The 19049-nt window shown below is 50.6% G+C and overlaps 1 protein-coding gene across 1 annotated transcript in view; it reads left to right on the top strand.

Moving 5' to 3' along the window:
- HIPK2 (homeodomain interacting protein kinase 2) overlaps positions 1 to 18906 on the top strand; it is a 122462-nt gene extending 103556 nt beyond the window's left edge. Inside the window, exons 11-14 of the mRNA XM_014546705.1 lie at positions 2853 to 3134; positions 10028 to 10272; positions 15758 to 16067; positions 17564 to 18906. Coding sequence (XP_014402191.1) covers positions 2853 to 3134; positions 10028 to 10272; positions 15758 to 16067; positions 17564 to 17813 — 1087 coding nt within the window. The 3' untranslated portion in view covers positions 17814 to 18906. The remainder of the gene's footprint in view (positions 1 to 2852; positions 3135 to 10027; positions 10273 to 15757; positions 16068 to 17563) is intronic.
- The last annotated feature ends 143 nt before the right edge of the window (positions 18907 to 19049 follow it).

The raw sequence follows: 19049 nt of genomic DNA, 5'->3' as shown, positions 1-19049 counted from the left end.
CGCGGGCCGGGCTGGGCTGAGTGCCAGGGCCCTGAGCGATTCCGTCCCCCTTCACTTCTCTGGAAAACGCTCAGGCTCGCCTCTGAACTTGCACTTTGGAAACCATAACTTTTCTTTAAAATGTGCTTTTTATTTTTTCCTGGAAATCTAAGGTCAGAAATTTATTTAGCTGTTCAAGGTAAGCAGTAACTTGATTAATCCTAGACATTAGCCAGGACAGTCATCTTGCCGCTCCCTGTAAACCCGGTCTCATCCCGGGGACTCCAAAGTCAAGGCTGGCGAAAGGCCCACACGCTGTGATTCTATATACATGGTGTCCCCCCCCCCCCCCCCACCCCCCCAAAAAAAGTGTGTACACACACTTTAATTATAAAGGCAGTGTTTGTTGAAACCATTGCAGCTGTCAGCTGTTGGAGTGTACATACATTGTGGGGGGGGGGGCGGACACCCTGTATATGGCCTTTGGAAAAGACGAACTGTGGAGATGGAGATCAGCTCGGGAGTTGCCGGAGAGGAGGGGTTGACAGGGAAGGATCATGAGGGGACTTTTAGGGGGATGAAAATAACAAAATAAGAGTTTTCCAAACAAGATCGAAATCAAGATGGTGCCGCTGCAGAATTACCCTGCATTTCTCCCTGGTGGCACTGAGGTCGCGATACCCAGTTGCTTATTTGGGACGGGTTAATCAAGAGAGGTCCAGTGTATAAAATGGCTAGAAAGTTTGGCTTCCTACCTCCTCATATAGCCAGGCGCCAGAAAGTAGCCCTGCCTTTTACGTTCCCATTCAGAAATTAATCCAAGAGCTCACTCCCTCACGTTGTCACCTTTCAAGATTTCTTACTTGGGTGCTGCTGACAACTCAGGGAGATTCACCTCTGATCAGTGGCAGCCATCCAGAACACTTGAGTCTGGCAGCCCTGTGACAACCCACCCCTGTCGTTATTAGATCAGGCGGCAGAAACGGCCACCATCTCAGTCCTCACGCTGCGTGCCCAGCCATGGGCCAGCACACAGAAATCTGGTCTGACCCAGAGCTGACCAGAGCATCACCGACATAAGAACCCTTTGCTTCCCAAACTTCACAAGTCCTTCCCTGGTGCCTGCTCCCCACGCAGCTGGTGTTATGAGACTCATTGCTTCTGCATTTCAAGAGCAATATGATTATAGTGAAAGTTATGTATTTGCCTATTTTTTTAAGACCACTCCTTTGGCAAAGCAGCCTGAAAGACCAGGATGCTCTCCCTTGTTGGGTGGTGCAGCGAGGCATACTTCTCTTTAATACTGCCCACTGGAGGTATTTTAACCACTGACGTAGTGAAAACGTAATCTCAAAATTGTAACGTATTACCAATAACAAGTAGTATGGCAAGTACAAACAATAGAACCATCTTATCAGTAAAACATATTATTACCAGCCCCCAAAAAGGAGCAAGCATCCTATCTGATACCAACTAAATAGAAAGTTAAATAGATCTACCTTTACAGAATTCTCATCTTACGGCCACCCGTTAGCTAGAAGGTGCTAGAATCTCTAAGGACGTATCAGAATCTTCAGTTTCATTATAGGTTGGCTTTGTCTCAAGGAGAAGAAGGGGAAAGTAAGGGAATTTTTCCCTAAAGTTAACAGAAATTACTACATTGGCTAATTTTTTGTTGTTGTTAACCCTCACCTGAGGATATTTTTCCATTGTTTTGTGTGTGTTTTTTCTAGAGATAGTGAACAGGGAGACAGAGTGAGAAACATCAATGTGAGAGAGACATATTAATTGGTTGCCTCCCTCACATGCCCTGACCAGGGCTGGGGATTGAGCCTGCAGCTGAGGTATTTGCCCTTGACTGGAATCAAACCCCGGACCCTTCAGTCAGGCCAATGCTCTATCCACTGAGCCAAACCAGATAGAGCTACGTTGGCTAATTTGATAAGGAATTTCAGGTAAATCAAAATCAATATTTAAAGGTCCCTTTTTAAGCACACCTTCTCCTCTTGCACTTTTCCGAATTTTTCATTACAGTTGAAACAGACTGGTAAGCTTCCTATGAGGTTCAGTGTCTAAATCCAGAAGAATCTTTTTTGGAAATTAGAATTATAGGCCCTGGCTGGCTAGCTCAGTTGGTTAGAGCGTCATCCCAACACACCTAGGTTACAGGGCACATATAAGAATCAACCAGTGAACCCATAAAGATGTAGAACATTGATCTCTCTCACCCTCTATCTCTCTAAAAAAAAATTCATTTAAAAACATTATTCACACACGGATGCTTTCATGGTCATGTCCCTTTCCCAGAGAAAGCAGGAGGGAGAGCTAACCGCCAATGTTCGATCCATTAGATCCAGAAACTCCTAAGAAATGAGTGCTTTAGTTTATTAAATGGTAAACCAGCTATCAGTGAGGAAACCAAAGCTTTATGTGTCAAATTTCTTCCACCTCTCTCCAAAATAAGACCTAAGTACATTTGGGAGGATGACAGGATGGAGCTCGGGAAGTCAGGTCTGGACCCTGAAGACAGGGCTGTGTTGGGGCAGACACCCCTTAAATCCTGGGCATTACATGTGGCTCCACAAGACCAGCCCAGTCCGTGGGCACAATCCCTCCTGTCCTCAGCCCTGGCTGTTCCCTTTGTCCTGCTGGGAGCGGGCACATGGAGCCAAACCAGAGCCCCAAGGAGGCAGGCTGCTGTCCCCTCTGTGTAGCGGCTGCCGCTTCTGCAGTGACAGGTGAAGTCCGAGTGCCCTGGCCTCTGACTTTCCTATGGAGATCTGGCAAAGCTGGGACTTCTAGGCAGTTTGCTCCTAGGAAGATGCTGCTGGGCTGACCTTCCTCCCTGAGTGTGTGTGGCTTTGTCCTTACAGAAACGTCTCCACCTGTGAGGTGTCCTCCTCTCAGGCCCTCAGCTCCCCTCAGCGGTCCAAGCGCGTCAAGGAGAACACGCCGCCCCGCTGCGCCCTGGTGCACAGCAGCCCGGCCTGCAGCTCCTCTGTCACATGCGGCTGGGGCGACGGCGCCTCCAGCACCACCAGGGAGAGGCAGCGGCAGACCATTGTCATTCCAGACACCCCCAGCCCCACGGTCAGCGTCATCACCATCAGCAGCGACACGGACGAGGAGGAGGAACAGAAGCACGCTCCCACCAGGTGAGACGCGTCACCTTCAGACTCCCAGAAAGGACCAGGACAGCTCGTCTGGGCCACTTTCCATCATCAAACATGAAGGTCCCTCTCTCCTGGCCCCCAAATTGTTGTTTCGCCCCGCCCTAGAGTCCTGACGTGATTTCAGGGGACTGTCTAACAGACTTTCCATAACTGTTTAAAGCCAAAATAATTCGGAATCCCTTGGGAATTAAAAAATAGTTATGGGCCCTATTCATTTGGGAGACTTGAGACCATAAAAACCAGACACAGGATGCCAGTGTATTTCAACCCCTGTAAGCTTACAAAGCTCTGTCTGCCTCAGACTATTGAATTTATTCCCCGTTGGTCGAAATATTTCTCCAATATCGCCTTGGCTCTCTCAGAATTCGAAATAATTGTCCAATTAATCAGAAATTTCCCTGTGTCTGATTAACCCAATCTTTCAAACTGCCAGTTGGCTCTTACCCAGAGAGCATTGCTGTTTATTCCAAGTAGTGAGAACTCATTTCACTCTCCATGCGCTCCCAGGAAGAGGGAAGAAATATTTAATACAGTACTTGCACGACTATTAGCCCTGGCGCCAGAGCCTCTTTTCCTGCCCCTCTGGCACAGTCGGTCCCCTGGCTCTCTGCACCCCACTGGCCTCAGGATCATATAGATCCCAAGCTTCATGACCCCAACCTGCTGGCTCCTCACATGAGGACTGAGGGCCAGGGAAGGGAGGCCTGCTCCCAAGCCCAGCACTGCCAGTCAGCACACATCCCACAGCTGGATACGAAGCTTAACATCCACATATAGGCCTGAATTATTAATTTCTGATTGGATATAATGCCACTAATTAGTCATCACAAATCCTTTTGATCAGATAATAAATTCCCACACTTGAGATCATTGTGAAATGTACAGATAGGGTGATTGCAGCATTCTCATTATAGTTCTCAGTGCTTTGCTGTTTCATGGGAGGGCTGGTGTATGTCCTAGTGTCCTCTTTTCTGTTTAATGGCTCAGCCTGCTGTTCAGTGTGTCTCAAGGAAGGTAACAGAGCACTTCCGGTCCTAGCATCACCCCAGGGGCCAGAGGGGCCTCGGTGTCAGGGATGCCAGGCACAGTGCTTCACTCCCCACCTGCCTACTCCAGGTCTGGCCTCAGTTTCCTTTCTGATAGAGCCCCGAGTTGAGTCAGTACTCCTGAGTCAGTACTCCGTTCTCCCCAGAGCCTCATGCCCCTCAACCCCCAGCCTGAGGGGCTCAGGTGGTTCCTTTACAAAGAGAAAGGCTCTTCCCGGCCCCAGCCTGGCCCCGGCCTGGAGCAGCCTGGCCACACATTTATAGCCTTCGGCACAAGACGGGCCCAACAGCCTCACCCAGCCCTTCGCCACAACTGGGAAAAAGCAGAAGCCATTTAAAACCCTGACAATTGACGAGACTAGAATGTCATTTCTGAAGAATGAGATTTGAGTTGACACAGACTCTGGACACATATAAATAGTTAAATTCATAGAATCAAGGAGTCGACTCTTGGTGGCCAGGGGCTGTCGGTAGGGAAATGGGGACTTGGTAATCAATGGGCATAAGTTGTATCTGAGCAAGATGAATCCAGTCTAGAGATCTGCACAACATTGCACGATAGTCAACAATACTTAAATTTTATTAGGAGGGTAGGTCTCGTGTTAAATATTCTTATCACAATAAAACTTAAAAAATAAATAAAGTTAAGACCATGCTCTGTCACCAAAAAACAGAGAGAATGCTGGCTCTTGGTTCAAATCTGACTCTGTCCCTAACTAGCCATGTGACCTTGAACAAGCAAGTGACCTAAGCTCTCCACATCTGAAGTTCATGGTTCTTAAAACTAGAGTTGGAATATTCTTTCTCGCTGTGAGCGTTAGAGGAGACAACACATGGAAAGCACTTTGAACAGTAGTTGTGCCCCCAGTAAATGTTACCTAGACTGTGTAATCAGTGTCATCGTGATAGAAGAGGAGTGTTTTTCACATGTAGCATTGACTGTGGAGTCAGAGGAGTGAAGTAAATCATGGAAGGTTTATTGGTGGAGATGAGTTTTGACCCTGGTCTTGAAGGATGGAATTGACCGGGACTGGCAAATAGAAATCAGGAACGCATTCCCGGCAGGGCCCTGCCGGCAGGGCTCACAGGTTTGTATCTGACCTTGCAGCAGTGTTTTCTCCACTGGGGCTGGTTTCTTTACTGCTTATCTCCTTATTTCTTTTCATCATTTTAAAATGATGAAAATCATCTATTGCCATGACAACACAATGCAATTGTGAACTCTGGTGGCTTTGTTCTTTTATTCAGAAATGATGTTCTATTAAGGCCATTAAGCAAATATTTTTCATTCTACTCTGTCTCCCTCCCTCCCTCTCTCCCTCTCTCTCTCTTCCATTAACCAATTCATAATGGGATTGATTAGCGATCAGTAATACTTAGACACTATACTGGAATGAATCCCAGTAGAATCAGTGCATACTTGCCTAAAGAATCCATAGTAATAATGCATGCTCATTTTTAAGATGACTCATTTAGCAGCTTCCCATTTGTTCTCTAATCTGCATAGTATAATCAGGTAGAGCACAGATATTTCTAACAATAGGAGAGATTAAAAACAGCTATCAGGACTGACTGGTGTTGCTAAGTGGTTAGAGCTACAGCTGTGCACCAAAGGGTTGTAGGTTCGATTCCCGGTCAAGGGCACATACCTGGGTTGTGGGTTCACTCCTTACCCCACCCTCCAGTTGGGGCGAATGCTGGAGGCAACCAGTTGATGTGTCTGTCTCACATCAATGTCTCTCTCTCTCTCTCTCTTTCTCTCTTTCTTCCCCTCCCTTCCTTTCACTCTCTCTGAGAAGCAATGAAAAAAATATCCTCAAGTGGGGACTAACAAAAAATAAAATGAAAAAGTATCAAATTAATTCACCTCTTCCAAACCTGTCTCATGTAGATCCAGGAAGGTAAGGAATTACCCTTAGACTGTGTTGCACTTATTTGCTCATTAGGCAGAGGGGCCTCCCAGCTCCCATAAAAGGGAGGGGACCCATGAAGCTTAGAGAGGCTTTATGCCTATCCCACACTCCTGGATAGGCATCGAGACACGGACAGCCAGATTCTTCAGCCTCTCTGGTGGGAAGGCTCACACCTGTTGGGTTTCCACGAGGACATGGCCCTAGCTTCTCACAGGTCACCTGGACCAAGCTGCCAGGTGTTCTAGACTTGCAGAACGCCATCCCGAGTGACAGCACGCTCACTGATGCATGAAGTGTATGTTCAGACAGTTCAGTTGTCAGAAAATTCTTACTCATATTGAGCTGAAACTTCTTCACAATTTCCAAATTTGAGTGAAGACTTTGAAATATGTCCAAGGTCACACCAACATCCAGGCCACTGTCCAAAGTCACACAGTCAGTGGGCAGCAGAGCCGGAACTAGACACCACTCTCGGGACACAGCTGGAAGCCAGCCCTGTCTTCATGTGGGGCCACCACCCCAGACACACTTTCAGCAGAACCCGTCTGCGTTGTGTTCGCTTTAATCACGCAGAACTGGCTCTGATGGAGCTGAGAGCAAAGGCAGGGCAGCGCCGCCTCCCAGCATCCCCCAGGAGCTGGGAGCACCGTGATTCGGTGCGGGGTGGGGTGGGGTTCCCTTTAATAGCATATTTCTACACAATAGACACCCCACAGACTGGTGGGTTTCCCTTTGCCCCCCCCCCCCCCCCCCCCACCACAGGAAACCACTACAGGTCTCCCTGGTCTTGGTCTCTTTGAAGCAGCTCGCCCTCCTCCCGGGCTCCCTCCTCCTGATGCCACAGCTTCCCACGATGTCCGCTGCTCGTGGCTCCTGCTCCCGACTTCAGAGGTTCGGGGATCTTTCCTGCTGCCCCACTTTCTGGTTCTTGGGCCAGATCTCAGTGCCACACCCACCCCTTTTTGTTTCTGAATAAGCATGTAGACTTTTTAAAAATGGAGATATACCCTGTTTGGGGGCAGCATCCGGAAGGCGGTGTGGAGACATGAGGGCCACCTAAGTGGACGCTGGGTGCAGTTCAGTCCTCGACGGGTCTCCCAACCATGGCCACTAGGTCATCCTCATGGGGTCCCTGGGGCAGCCCCTCCGCAGGAATGGCTTGCCTGCGTAGCTTCACCTTCCAGGTCCTGGCTCCAGAGCCCTGGGCACAGCCCAGCAGGATTCAGTGATTGTGGAATAAGTGCAATAAAATGTGAAATGTGGACCCTGAAAAAAAAAATGGAGATATAATTCGCATGCCATACAAATCACTCACTTAAAGTATATAATTCAGTGGTTTTGGAATTTTACATTAATTTTTTTAATTGTGATAAAAAAAATTGCCGTTTATGTTTAAGCATACACTTCAGTGACATTAAATACGTTCAGTGTGTGCAGCCACAACCACTGTCTATTTCCAGAACTTTTCCATGACCCCAGGCAGACTCTCTACCCATTAAATGGTAACTCCTGTTCCTCCCTCCCCCAGCCCCTGGTCACCTCTATTGTCTATGAATTTGCTTATTCTAGGTACTCATGTAAGTGGAATAATACAGCATCTGTCCTTCTATGTCTGGCTCATTCCACTTAGCACAATATTTCAAGGTTAATCCATACTGTAGCTTGTATCAGAACTTTATTCACTTTTATGGCTGAACAGTATTCCATTACATACCACATTTTGTTTACTCATCTTTTGATGGGCACGGGTTATTTTCACCTTTAGATTATATATTTTCTCCTCTCAGCCATTAGGAATAATGCTACTATGAACATTGGCATTCAAGTATCTGTTTGAGTTCCTTTGTGTACGTGCCTGAGAGTGGAATTGCTGGTCACATGGTCACTCTTTAATTTTTTGAGGAACAAGCATATGGATTTTTTGCATTTAAACTGTTATAAGTGGGAGGGGTAGATCTTTATTAATTAAAATGTATCTATTTTATCAAAATTAATGTGAAGAGCTATAAATGCATGTTCATTCTTCACCTTCTTTTGAGTTCTTGATGGTTATCATCGGTACAACCCATTTGACAGTTCATGATGGGAGGCTTTGTGACATCTACTCTACTCTTCAACTGGTTACTTTAAAACTTTTACCCTTTACCTTGTCATGCTTTTGTACAGTCCCGCACTATTTTAATCTCTTGGGCACACATACATGTATTGTATGTTTGTGTACAGGAATTCCCTGTAGCACCTAGCATAGACCTTCTAGATACCTAACTGATGAGTTTTAATTTCCTTCATATCCAGCGAGTCTGCGCCTTGGTAGAATTCACTGTGCCTAGATATGTTTTTTGCAAACCTGTTTTCACATGTTAAATGAGGTAACACAACTAATGATAATAGCAGCGAACTTTTATAGAATACTTGCTTTGTGCCGTGTACTATTCGAAGCATTTTCCTTGTATTTCCTCACTTAATTCTCCAAATAAGCCTATAATATAGCTACTGTTATTAGTTAGCCACGTTTTACTGATAAGAAAACTGAAGCATTCAGAGGTTGAAAAGCTACCTGAGGCCACACCTCTCCCCCCCCCTCCTCCCAACAAGTGCTGGTGTTAGACATCTGGCTGCAGGGCCCTGTTCTCACCCCGACACAGCTGGGGAAGGATCCTGCTTCCCTGAACCAGGACAGTGTGCAGCCCCTAGAGGAATCATCGGGCCCAGAGGTCATAGTGTCCACAGCAGGGGCCACGCAGGTCACACGCAGTCACTGCCCAGCCCCTCCCTTCTGCCTGGGGCTCCTGAGTTGGCCCACTTCTCTGCTGCCCTTAGGAGGCAGAGAGCGACCTTGGAAAGGGGCTGGCCTGTGGCTGGCCTGTGACCTTGGCCAAGATGTCCGTGATTGTCTGTCCCCATCAGGCCTCTATAAATACCAGCTTCTCTTAGCAAATCCGTTGGAAACTGACCATCTTACTTAGGCAACGGATATTTCTCAAAAATAGATGATCAATATATAAAAATAGATGAAAACCCATTTTTGAAATCTTCACAATAAACAACAAATTTTATCTGCATCATCCCACCAGCCTCTCACTGAGTTTGGAGGCAGAAAGAACTGGTTCCCAGAGTAACCACACAAACATAAATATCTCAGAAAAAGTGCTGGCCGAGAGCCATCCATTGCCAGTTCCTCCTGTCGGCGTGTTGAGTTTCAGGATGAAGAGCAGGGTCCAGAGCAGCTCCCCACTAGGCATCCCCCTGGTGGAGCCCCTCTGACCTCACCTGGACACAGTGCTGTCCCCTCCCCGATCTGAGGGCCGGGCTCCCCGAGAAGGGGACTCTCAGAGGTCCTGGGTGCGGGCACCACAGCCATCCCCGCAGCACTCTCCCAGCAGAGAGGTTGCCGATGGTGTGAAGTCAGCTCCGATGGCTTTCTCAGCACGTCTGAACCGTGTGTGGGATCAGCCCCCATAACCTCCCTTTCTCCCATCCGTCTCTGCGTCCTGGCTGCTCCTGGGTGTTCCCGTCCCTCCTGCCTAAGTTCACTGCCTCTCCAGGCCCTGAGCCTCACTGTGCTCTCCCTTCCCGGCGGGGGCGTTCTCCCACATGGGCCTTGGGTGGCCTGGGGTTCTGGGCTTTGTTTGCTCAGACGTCCCTTCCTGGTGGCTCAGGGGTGTTGCCGCACCAGGGAGAGCCCAAGCCCACTCGAAGCTTCTCACTCCCAGCTTCCAGAACCGCCTGTGGGCCCAGCTCCGGCCCTCTCTCAGGTCTTCATGTGACAGATGACACCCATGTGCCCTACCTCCCTGCGAGGGCCATGGAGCAAGAGTCCCATCCGCTGCCCCGGCACGAAGGGGGCTCTTCACACGGCCGCCGGCATGAACTGCTGGCTGGTGTCTCACCTCCCGGTTCTGATTTGTCTTTCCAGCACTGTCTCCAAGCAGAGGAAAAACGTCATCAGCTGTGTCACAGTCCACGACTCTCCGTACTCCGACTCCTCCAGCAACACCAGCCCCTACTCCGTGCAGCACCGCACCGGGCACAACACCAACGCCTTCGACACCAAGGGGAGCCTGGAGAGCCACTGCACTGGGAACCCCCGGACCATCATCGTGCCCCCCCTGAAGACCCAGGCCAGCGACGTGCTGGTGGAATGTGACAGCCTGGTGCCAGGTAACTCAGGGCCCGGGCAGGTGACCTCGCTGGAGATGGCCTTGCTCTCTGCTGCTGGCAGTTTTGTTGTGTGAGAGCTGACAAGGGCCGGGTTACTACAGATTTTGCTCCAGTCACCAAGGGAGGATTCTGCTAGACATCACGTTGGATAAGCGGCGTTTTCATTTTTTAATTCTGTAATTAGTACCTCGCTGCCTTTACAGCGGCTCTCCCTCTGATTTGGTTAATAAATCACAGACAAGAGCCACCCAGTTCCTTGTCTGCTGGTCTGGATGGACACCTGGTGTGGGGAGTCCCTGACCACGTTCTGCCATCACTCCCACCAGAAGCGCTGGGGTAGGGCTCTATGGGCAGAACCTCCCAGCCTTGCTTGGCGATGGTGAAACACCTTCCCACGTCTCAAAGGGCATGGCGAGGTGTGTGTCCCTCACACATTGCTTAATTAAAAGTATTCCCTCCAGCCCCAGCTGGTTTGGCTCGGTGGATGGAACATTGGCCCTCAGACTGAAGGGTTCCGGGTTCGATTCCGGTCAAGGGCACATACCTCGGTTGTAGGCTCAATCCCCGGCCCTGGTCAAGATGCATGCAGGAGGCAACCAATCAATGTCTCTCTCTCATATCAATGTTTCTCTCTCTGTCTCTCCCCCTACCTTTCATTCTCTCTAAAAATCAATGGAAAGCCCAGCTGGTGTTGCTCAGTGGTTGAGCATCAACCAATGAACCAGGAAATCCCGGTTTGATTCCCAGTCAGGACACATATCTGGGTTGCAGGCTTGATCCCCACCCAGTGTGGGGCATGCAAGAGGCAGCCGATCAATACTTCTCTCTCATTATTGATGATGTTTCTATCTCTCTCCTTCTTCCTTCCTCTCTGAAATCCATAAAAATATTTTTTTAAAAAAATAGATAAATATCCTCAGGATTAACAACAACAAAAGTATTCCCTCCATCCTGAGAAGAAAAGCTGAGATCTTAACCTCCTAGATACAGTTAGTGCCTGACCCCAGATTCAGTAGCATCTATTCAGTGTCTCCCGGGCTCAGACTCGCCAGGAGGAGAATTTGGGGAATAAACACACACACTCGCTTTTCTGCCCCGAACTATCACCAGCCCGTCCAAGCCAGTCAGCGCTCTCACGGTGGCACCATTTAAAAGGAAAAGGACGGGAAATGCCAGAAAGCTTTTGTTTAGATGTGAGGAGCTGTTGTCCATCAGCTGTTACTCATTCATCCCGTCTGCGTCACCTTGAACCTTCCTGAGTGGTTGGCAGCTGTAAGGCCCACGAGGCCTGGGAGATCCAGGTGCTGCGCCTGAGGCTGAAGAGTGGAATTTAGGATGGGGTATTTGGGGACTTGTCCTGCCCAGAGCATAGGTCCTTCTACTGTACATGGTGGGGGACAGGAGGACTTCTCTCTCCCCAAGCCCTCTTCCTGTTCAAGTCGCCAAAGGATTCCCCTAAACACCACATATAAGCAGCGTTTTCATTTTTTAATTCTGTAATTAGTACCCAGGTGAGTATTTCAGTGAGGACCTCGGCCGGAAGCAGCACCCTCTGGCCATGACCAAAGGAACCTATAGGCAAACAGCTCACCCAGGAGGCAGGCCTCAGACGCCCATCAGATGATTGTTTACACCCGTATCCATCACACATCACCAGTTTAAGTATTTGCCACGGATGTTATTTCTGCAGTGTTGTGTGTTGATCGTTACTTAAGTACCTTAAATGCCTTTGTCAACACCTCGAGGCTGCAGCTTGGAGATGCTGCCCGGCTGTCACCCCAGGCGGCCAAGCTGCCTTCGCCTCTGTAGGAAACTCTTCCCTGGACCGCCATCGCGTGGCTGGATTTCATCTCGGGAGTAGACGGGTGGAGTAAGGGGTTGGCAGAGAGAAAGCTCTGAAAACCAGATTTTAAGCCTGAATAAAATAAGCCCGGACAGCCGCCATGTTTGTTTGGCTTTGCTCTCAGGAACTGTCCCCCAAGAGCTCTCCATTCCAGAATTATCCCGTTTGGGCGCCCCTAAGGTTTCTCACACGAGAGCCAGTGCACCATGCTAACATCCAGGGAGTGAGGGAGTCTTTCTCCTGTAAAATGGGAGAAGTGTGCCCAGCCGGTGTGGCTCAGTGGTTGAGCATCGACCTATGAACCAGGAAGTCATGGTTCGATTCCGGTCAGGTTGCGGGCTCGGTCCCCAGTAGGGGTTGTGCAGAAGGCAGCTGATCAATAATTCTCTCTCATCATTGATGTTTCTCTCTCCCTCTCCCTTCCTCTCTGAAATCAATAAAAATATATATATTTTTTAAAATAATAAAATGGGAGACGTGTGAGAGAGAGAACCTGGGAAATGGAACCCAGTGCTGGGAAGACCTTTAGGAAAAGAAACACTTAAAAGTTGAGAATCTGGAAATTGGCTCCTTAACTCTTTACTTGCCCCCCCAAGTCCGCAGGAAGCCCTGTACATCCCAGGTTAAAGTTTGCAGCCTTAATGCGCGCGGCTTGGTGTGAGGGCTCTCCTGCTTAATTAACACACGTTCTTGGGATTGGAGTTGAAATCCTGAAGAAAGATTGGCCTTTCATGGAGCCAGCAGAGAAGGAAATAGTTCTCCCTCGTCAGCAATCCAAAGTCCAAAAAACCAGATTTTAAGCTCACAGCAAACTCATTTGGCAGTAAAAACCTGGCCTGGCCCAGCCAGACGCTTTCATTTGTGTCATAGTCGTATATGTGCTGCTTTGGGAAGTGTCCCTGTGTTTTGTGGCAGAAATATTCATGTGTTTGGTGGGAGGGAGGTGTCGAGGCTCCTCTAGGGGTGACCTAATATATTGACTATGTGCCAAATTACCTTCCTAAAATCGGAAATTTTGAATTTGAAAACTGACCCCAGGGATATGAGATAGGGGGCTGTAGACCTACAGGGTGAGACACTGAGGTTTGTAAATCAAGGGCGCTTGTGTTCCAGACAACTCTGGGGATTCTGTAACAGTACTGATTCTTAAACACACGTGATAGCCCAGCTGGCGTGGCTCAGTGGTTGAGTGTTGACCTATGAACCAGGAGGTCACGGTTCGATTCCCGGTCAGGGCACGTACCTGGGTTGCAGGCTCTATCCCTGGTGTGGGGTATGCAGGAGGCAGCCGATCGATGATTCTCTCTCATTGATTTTTCTATTCCTCCCTCCCTCTCCCTTCCGCTCTGAAATCAATAAAAATATATTTTTTTAAAAATAAAAATGAAGTAGTTAAAAAAAAACACATGATAATGGCCCTGGCCAGTGGGCTCAGTGGTTAGAACATCGGCCTGTGCCCTGAAGGGTTGCGGCTCAATTCCTGGTCAAGGACATGTACCTGGGTGTTGGGTTTGATCCCTGGCCCCAGTTGGGGTACGTTTGGGAGGCAACCAATCAATGTTTCTCTGTCTCTCTGTTCCTCTCCTTCCCTCCCCTTCTCCTCCCTCCCTGCCTTCCACTCTCTCTAAGGATCAATGGGAAAATATCCTCTGGTGAGGATTAACAACAACAAAAAACATAATGTGTCTAAGAGTTGGCTCAAGATAGACCTTATGCAGATTATGTAGGAATTGATTTTTTCTCAAGTGGCCAATGCTAAATTTCTCTTGGCCTTTTGTTTTTGTTTTTGTTTTTTTGTTAATCCTCACCCAAGGATATTTTCCATTGATTTTTAGAGGGAGTGGAAGGGAGGGGAAGAGACAGAGAGAGAGAGAGAGAGAGAGACCATCGATGTGAGAGGCATTGTCTGGTTGCCTCCCGCACACACCCTGACTGGGGCTGGGGATGGAGCCTGCAACTGCAGTGCATGCCCTTGAAGGGAATCAAACCCGGGACCCTTCATTCTACAGGCTGATGCCTAACCACGGAGCAGAACCAGGTAGGGCTCCCTAGGCCTTTTTTTTTTTTTAAATAAATTTTATTGATTTTTACAGAGAGGAAGGGAGAGGGATAGTTAGAAACATTGATGAGAGAGAAACATCAATCAGCTGCCTCCTGCACGCCCCCGACTGGGGATGTTTCCGCAACCAAGGTACATGCCCCTGACCGGAATCGAACCTGGGACCCTTCAGTCCGCAGGCCGACGCTCTATCCACTAAGCCAAACTGGTTAGGGCTCCCTAGGCCTTTTAACACAAGGTGGATGGTGCCTAGGAGGGCGGCCAGATGTCCAGGTCGAATATTCCAGCTCTGAGCTTTGTCGGCCGTGGTGCCGGCGCCACTCTGGGAGGGGACGTGGTGGCGAAAGTTACTGAAACTTTAAGACCACCCAGTGCAGCCCCCTAGCACAGACAGGTGAGGAAGCCGAGGGCCAGCCTCGCCAGCGTAGCTCAGCAGCGTCCTGGTCCTGCCATCAGAGGCCGGCTCTGCGGGGCCCGCATGACGCCTGTGGAGCTACACTAGCATGTCCGTCAGCAGCCCCTGGCGCGGCGTGCGGCAGTGCGGCCTGAGCACTCCCCACTGCATTCCCCAAGGACGTGTCATGTCTGAAAAACAGAAACGGTTGCCTGAATAGCTGAGAATCTCAATATGTCCAACAAACATGAGAAAAATGGAAGGTCCTTCTCGGTGAGCTGCTGGTTCTAAAGCAACCAGTGCCACTGCCTCCAGAAGCCCCGTGGTGTCGTCTCCTGTAGAGACTCCTGTTCCCTGAGGACCTGCTGCGCAGGCTTCCCAGTGGCAGGCGAGAGGCAGGCAGGACCTCATCCTGGTGCCTGCCCTCGTTCTCAGTACTCAATGCCCTTGGCTGCAGAACCTCCTGGGCCAGGGAAGCCAGGAAAGCCGCCTTCCTCCTTCCTCGGCTTCCCGGGGCCCAGCTGGCCCATACCAGCCAAGGCGCACGCTGGTGGCAGCCACCCCCGGAGCTCCAGCCGCTGACCCAGGACACAGGCCGTGTGGGTAACAGTCCATCTCCCACAGCTCGTTGTCCCTCCTGTGTTCTCAGCCACAGGATTTCTCTCCCAGCCTCTCCAGTCTCTCGGGCTAGTTAGGTTCTTTGGAAAGCAACAGTGCGAATTCTGCGAGAATGTGTTGGAGCAGTGGTTCTCAACCTTCCTAATGCCGCGACCCTTTAATACAGTTCCTCATGTTGTGGTGACCCCCAATTTCATTGTTACAAATTGAACATAATTAAAACATAGTGATTAATCACAAAAACAATATGTAATTATATATGTGTTTTCCGATGGTCTTAGGCGACCCCTGTGAAAGGGTCGTTCAACCCCCCAAAGGGGTCGCGACCCACAGGTTGAGAACCACTGTGTTGGAGATGTGAGGCTCAGGGAAAATTCAGCAACTAGATCCAAGGTGGGGCCAGAGCCACAACTCCTGGGACCTGGGCTGGTCTCACCCGGGCCTGGGCAGTGAGACTGGTTTGTGATTGGCCAGATCTGAAACAGTCCCTTCCTGGAAGACCCCTGTTGGCCCCAGAAGGGTAGCCGAGGACCTGGGACTGACCTGTGACCTGTTTCTCCTCCCGACACAGTCAACACCAGTCACCACTCGTCCTCCTACAAGTCCAAGTCCTCCAGCAACGTGACCTCCACCAGCGGCCACTCTTCAGGGAGCTCGTCGGGAGCCGTCGCCTTCCGGCAGCAGCGGCCGGGGCCACATTTCCAGCAGCAACAGCCGCTCAACCTCAGCCAGGTAAGCCCAGCGCTTCTCACTGCCCCTCCAGTGGGGGCAGGAGGTGCCCTGACCGAACACTGGTGTTTGCTTTCCTCCGAGGGTCACCCTTGGGGAAGCTGGTACCACTGGTTCAGGGAGAGCTGGCCGGAAGCAGGGCGACCTGTTTAGTGTCATGTAGCTCCGAGTGGCATGTGCCAGCACTTGTTAGGATGGCCCACATCTCGCCAGTTCGGCCCAGCACAGGGAAAAGCACTGCTGCGTGCCGTGGAGGAGGCCACGCCCCGAGCCCGGACCACGCGGTCGAGGTTTGGGGAAGGTGGGACATAAATAAAGCAGAGCCTCTGAGGGCAGAGCCAGCCTGTGCGTAAAGGGTCAGCTCGGTGCAGAGTGGACCCGGGCCTGTTTCCTGAGGAGCCACGAGGTGAGACAAAGGGGTTTGTGCTCAGGAAGCCCCGTGCACTGAGCGGTGCCTGGGCCGTGAACTGAGGCCGCATTGGCACCAGGACTGAGAATGCCCCGGTAAGAGAGGGCTGGCACATGTGTCTGATACAACGGCAGACAGCAGAGGTCTGAGGGCCTGCATTTTAGAGAACAAGATCTCACAGGGAGAGAAACAGCCGGTCTCTCAAAGGGGCTCCTCTGCTGCTTCCCAGCTGCAGAGCGTCCGTGGGAGCTGTCTGTGACCTATAACTGCAGTGGCTTTGTCTGTGTGTCAGCCAGCCTGAGGGACACTGGGCACGGCCTCCTTTCTCAGTCCCGGCTAATTTACTGCCCAGCATCCTCCAGAGGTGTCTTCTGTCACTCCCACTGCTGTGGCCTACTCTCCCTCCCCTCCCCCCTTCTCCTCTCCTCCTTCTCTCCTCCCTTCTCTCCCCCCTCTTCCCCTTCTCATCTCTCTTCTCTCTCCTCTCTCTCTCTCTCCTTCCCTCCTCTCCATTCTCACTTCCCCCTCCCCTTGTCCCTCCTCCCCACTTCTTTCTCTCCTCCCCTCCTTACATCCCTCTTCCTCCCTCCTTTCCTCTCCCTCCTCCCTATCCTCACTTCCCCCTCCTCCCCCTCCTCTCTCCCTCTTTCTTCTCCTGTCCTCACTTCCCCCTCCTCCTCTCTCCCTCTCCCTCCTCCCCTCCTCACTTCCCCCTCCTCCTCTCTCCCTCTCCCTCCTCCTCCTCCTCTCTCCCTCTTCCTCCTCCCCCTCCTCCTCCTCTCCCTCCTCCCCGCCCTCCCTGAGTGGGTGCCATCAGCGTGCTCCGTGCTCTCCTGCGGTGCTGGCTGAGGTGTATTTTTCAAATGCGGTAGATGCGGTTCCAACAGACCTCGCTCAGCCTCCACATTGGCCATCGTATTCCCTTGTCTTCCCAGTGGCTCACGTGGGCGTCTGTGCCCGTCTCCTGATGTCGGCCCCTGTGGACTGGCGAACAGGCAGGCCGAGCACCTCCGAGCAGCTGGCCTTGTGTATAGCTGAGCATATAAGCCGTCGCGTGGTTACTTAGCTTTTGGTCTGTTTCAGTCACAAATTCTAGCGCTATTTTATACTTAGTGTAAGAGGTGGATTTGATGAATTTGTCCTGAAGTTAGTGTGGGGTTTTATGTAAGTGAGAAACCACGCGCACGCATGTAACTGCTTCCCAGTCACTGGCGCCTCTCCAAGCGCTGCTGCTGGGAGTTTGCATGAATCCCTGGCCTCCCAAGGCTCAGCACGCCACACCGTGCAGCACACTGCCTACCCGGCCAGCATCGTCCACCAGGTCCCCGTGAGCATGGGCCCCCGGGTCCTGCCCTCGCCCACCATCCACCCGAGTCAGTATCCAGCCCAGTTTGCCCACCAGACCTACATCAGCGCCTCTCCAGCCTCCACCGTCTACACTGGATACCCACTGAGCCCCGCCAAGGTCAACCAGTACCCGTACATATAGACACTGGGAGGGGGCACGGGCGAGGGCAGGAGCTGGGCGTCTGGCACTGAAGACGCCGCACAGCAGCAGTACAAGGGGCGGGGCGGGGACACTGCTGACACTTGAACTAGGAAGTGGGAGGACTGAGCAGAGAAGAGAACATTTTTAAAAAGAAGGGATTCAGGAGGGGATCTATGCTTTTTATTTTAAAAAGAAAAAGAAAAAAAAGAAAACGTCGGTAACAAAAACACAGCTCATGAACCCATTCTGCACCAAACTGGAAAGGAGAAGAGAGAGCGATGGAAGATTCCGGAAGGGGGGCCAGTTTCTGAAGAACTTTGTCTATGAACTTTTCAGAGGTTATTTTCATATGGCAGCAAGTGACATTTAAGAATTTGCTGTCAGGGACACCTGATATGGAAATCCAATAGGTTTTTCATGGTTGAACATGAGGATTAGGGATTTTTCCAGAACTCTGAAGGGTCAACAGCCCTAGAGGTCAGGCTGCTGTGGCCTGATGTGGGGGGTTGGGCTGTTCAGGCTCCTTGCGGGGAAGGGGGTGGCCAGGCCCAGGAAGCCCTCCCCGAAGGGCACATGTTCTCTTTCCGAGCACTCTGGATAAATCCCTAAGGAAGTTACTCCTCAAATGTCATTCATAATGTTTGTTCCAAACTTTAGTTTTTTCTTTCTGAAGATTTATTTTCTCTTTGAATCAATCCCTAGTCGCATTGCAGGGCTGGCAGGCGTTGCCGACACCCGGTGGAATGTAGCATTCTGCACCCGTTTCCGCTTTGTGTTCAACTTCCGTGATACCAAGAGACTATCCTCAGTGTAACTGCACACAAGTGATAGGGCACAGGCATGTAACCAACGCGGTGGCCCAGGCGTGAGCGCAAGCACGCCTGTGCGTCCTGGGCGCGGCCAGGCTCCCTCCTGACTTGACATCATTCCCTCCTAGTGCCTTACGGAACCAGAGCGCGAGGGTTTCCTTCCACGGTCCTCCGAGCAGCTGGCGGGCGAGTCAGAGCATCTCGGCACTTTTGTGCTGTTGAAACATTTTACTCTGGTCTTTCCTCTTCTTGTTTTTAAATTTTAATTTAATCTAATTTTAGTACCTGTTGTCTGTCTATGGCTGTTTGCTGGCAGAGGGGTGTCAGGGAGCTGGCAAGGCCGGAGAGCCCCCGGATGTTGAGATGTGGGGTGGATGGTGGGGGTGGACCTGGTGGGCGTGAGGTTTTAGATGACTTTATTTGGACA

The sequence above is a fragment of the Myotis brandtii genome, unplaced genomic scaffold, assembly GCF_000412655.1.
Source record: "Myotis brandtii unplaced genomic scaffold, ASM41265v1 scaffold455, whole genome shotgun sequence".
Classification (NCBI taxonomy): domain Eukaryota; kingdom Metazoa; phylum Chordata; class Mammalia; order Chiroptera; family Vespertilionidae; genus Myotis; species Myotis brandtii.
Note: the sequence above shows the minus strand (reverse complement) of the source record. Positions and strands in the feature narration are given on the sequence as shown.